This window comes from Arachis duranensis, chromosome 6 (genome assembly GCF_000817695.3).
Source record: "Arachis duranensis cultivar V14167 chromosome 6, aradu.V14167.gnm2.J7QH, whole genome shotgun sequence".
NCBI classification, from domain to species: domain Eukaryota; kingdom Viridiplantae; phylum Streptophyta; class Magnoliopsida; order Fabales; family Fabaceae; genus Arachis; species Arachis duranensis.
The window spans coordinates 9,189,437-9,191,748 of record NC_029777.3 but is presented as its reverse complement, the minus strand read 5'-3'; the positions used below and the strand labels follow the sequence as shown (position 1 = coordinate 9,191,748).

Genomic DNA, 2,312 nt, shown 5'->3' with positions numbered 1-2,312 from the left:
ATGATCAAATTCCTCTTCCAATCCTTCTTTGTTCGGTGGATGAGGTAAGTCATATTTTGTTTTTTCATGGAGTAACACAAAACAACACCGTGAATTTTTTATTTCTCTTCTTCTGAATTATTCTTTACTTAATTGTCAGGAAACTCCAAATACGAAGGTCTTATGTTGCCAGTCTTCCAGCTGATATAATTACCGATATTTTTGTTAGACTTCCCATAAAATCTGTTCTGATTTGTAGATGTGTTTGCAAGCATTGGAACACATTGATTTCTAATCCAAACTTTGCCAAGTTACTTCTTACTTATACACTTCCTGCTGTGATGATCCGACGCAAGCATTCAAGATTCTTTCACCTTGTTGAATATGACCGAATTGAATGGCATGAAAGGAGAAACAATACATTATTCAGCGGTGTGTTTGAGGTCCTGAAACCCAATAGTAGCAGCATAAAACTTGATCCTAAGTTTGAAATTCCTCTCCTTGGTACAAAAGTTTATGCTGTGCTTGTTTGTAACGGTCTTTTTTACTTGAGTTGCTCAAATAATGGAGACATTTCACTTGTTTGCAATCCAATAACAGGTGAGTTTATAAGACTTCCAAAACACCCTCCAATCCTGAAACCCTGCGAGTGCGAAATATCTCGGGGTTTTGGTTTTCACCCAAAAACAAACCAATACAAGGTAATGAGAATTCTTATATTTAAACATGATCATCCTATGGTTGTTGAAATGCTCAGAGTTGGATCGACAACATGGATAAATATTGAGGTGGATTATCCCAAAAATTTGATATCTATATCGAGATTTTCTGTTTATTTAAATGGGGCACTTCATTGGCTTGGTAAGGATGTTGATGGCAATGTGTCGATCTGGGCTTTTAATTTCGACACGGAGAGGTTCCAATCCTTTTCTATACCGAGCGATCAGGGTCCAAAAGTCGGCATACATGAATTCAGTGGATTTTTTTGCATGACATATTATAATGAGCCAATCACAATGTGGATTATGAAACGATATGGAATTGAAGAATCTTGGACTCCCATTCTCGTAAATTCTGACAGAAATATTAATTCTTCCATAACCATGTTTCATGATTACATTGCCTACCATGATCGTGAAAACAAAGAATATAAGATTTTTCGGACTGACTGTAGCGACAACATTCAAATTCTTTGTCTTGTTCCTACTCTTATCCCACTAAAGGATATTATCATTGGAGATAATGTGGAGGTACATAATATTTACTCATTGAATTACCCAAAATTGAGGTTCTATTAGTTTTAGGAAATCATTTCATTTGATATTTTTTTATTAATAGCAAATTTTTACTTAATTATTTTAGATTTACATTATAATGTTCACATCTTATTTGATTGTTTAATTATTGTTTCTAGTTATTCAATAGTATTTGCAAAATTTCTTTTTTTAAACTATTATAATTTGAAATATAATTTAAATTAATTCAATTTATAATCCCTGTTGTAATTTTATTGGTTTAATCACCTTTGACGAAACAAAATTTTAAATTTTGAATATTAAAAATTAAGAACTAATTTAAATTCACAAACTAATTTTTTTTGAAAAATCAATTTAATGTTTTTACAAAATATTTTTTATAACAGTGTACTCTCTAAACTAAAAATCAATTCTTATATATTTGTATATGTAGATGCATTTTTTTTATTAAATAATCAGTTATCCGAATAATCAAATTTATTTATGGATATTATTTATAAAAATGTTAGATGCACAATAAAATTCGATCACTAAATTAATTACCATATATTTATCTATAATATAATATATATTGTTCAACTCATTTTCAATCGTATTGTATTTAATATAATTGTGTATGATTTATTAATAATTCATCAATATTACTAGCATTCGCATTCTACTTATATATCATTTGCAGTAATTACTTCATTCCTAAAAGAAGATGAAGCTAACACTATTAATCATATAATCATATCATCTTTAAATTGATCCTAATCGTTAGCTAAGTCAAGTCTTACGTGTAGTTTTTTAATTCAATTCAAGTCAAAGAAGGAAAGAAAGAAAGAATCTTCAATTCCAAGAAGATCATAGTTAACAATAATAATGGTTGAACTGAACGTGGCGGCAAGCATCAAAATAATTAAAGGAAATTAACAAAGATGTATCTTGATAATTGAGTATTAGTATTGTACTAGTGCTAATAAGTAATAAGGCATGGCTTAGAGTCAATTTTTTTTTGTTTTAATAATCTTGATATAGAAAGAAAGAAAAAAGGCTGGTTGTTGGCATAAACAAGTTGATTAATTGGTATTCAAT

The 2,312-nt window shown here is 29.4% G+C and overlaps 1 protein-coding gene across 1 annotated transcript; it reads left to right on the top strand.

Moving 5' to 3' along the window:
* LOC107492591 (F-box/kelch-repeat protein At3g06240-like) lies at window positions 1-1,277 on the top strand. The gene is made up of 2 exons (XM_016113629.3): window positions 1-44; window positions 140-1,277. The coding sequence occupies exons 1-2, from the start codon at window positions 1-3 to the stop codon at window positions 1,275-1,277; spliced, it is 1,182 nt and encodes a 393-aa protein (XP_015969115.2).
* Window positions 1,278-2,312: the final 1,035 nt, after the last annotated feature.

Excerpts from the sequence above, each read along its gene's own strand:
- LOC107492591 (XM_016113629.3), top strand. The coding sequence starts at position 1 with ATGATCAAATTCCTCTTCCAATCCTTCTTTGTTCGGTGGATGAG. Across the intron at positions 45-139 it reads TTCTTTGTTCGGTGGATGAG|GAAACTCCAAATACGAAGGT; the intron begins GTAAGTCATATT and ends CTTAATTGTCAG.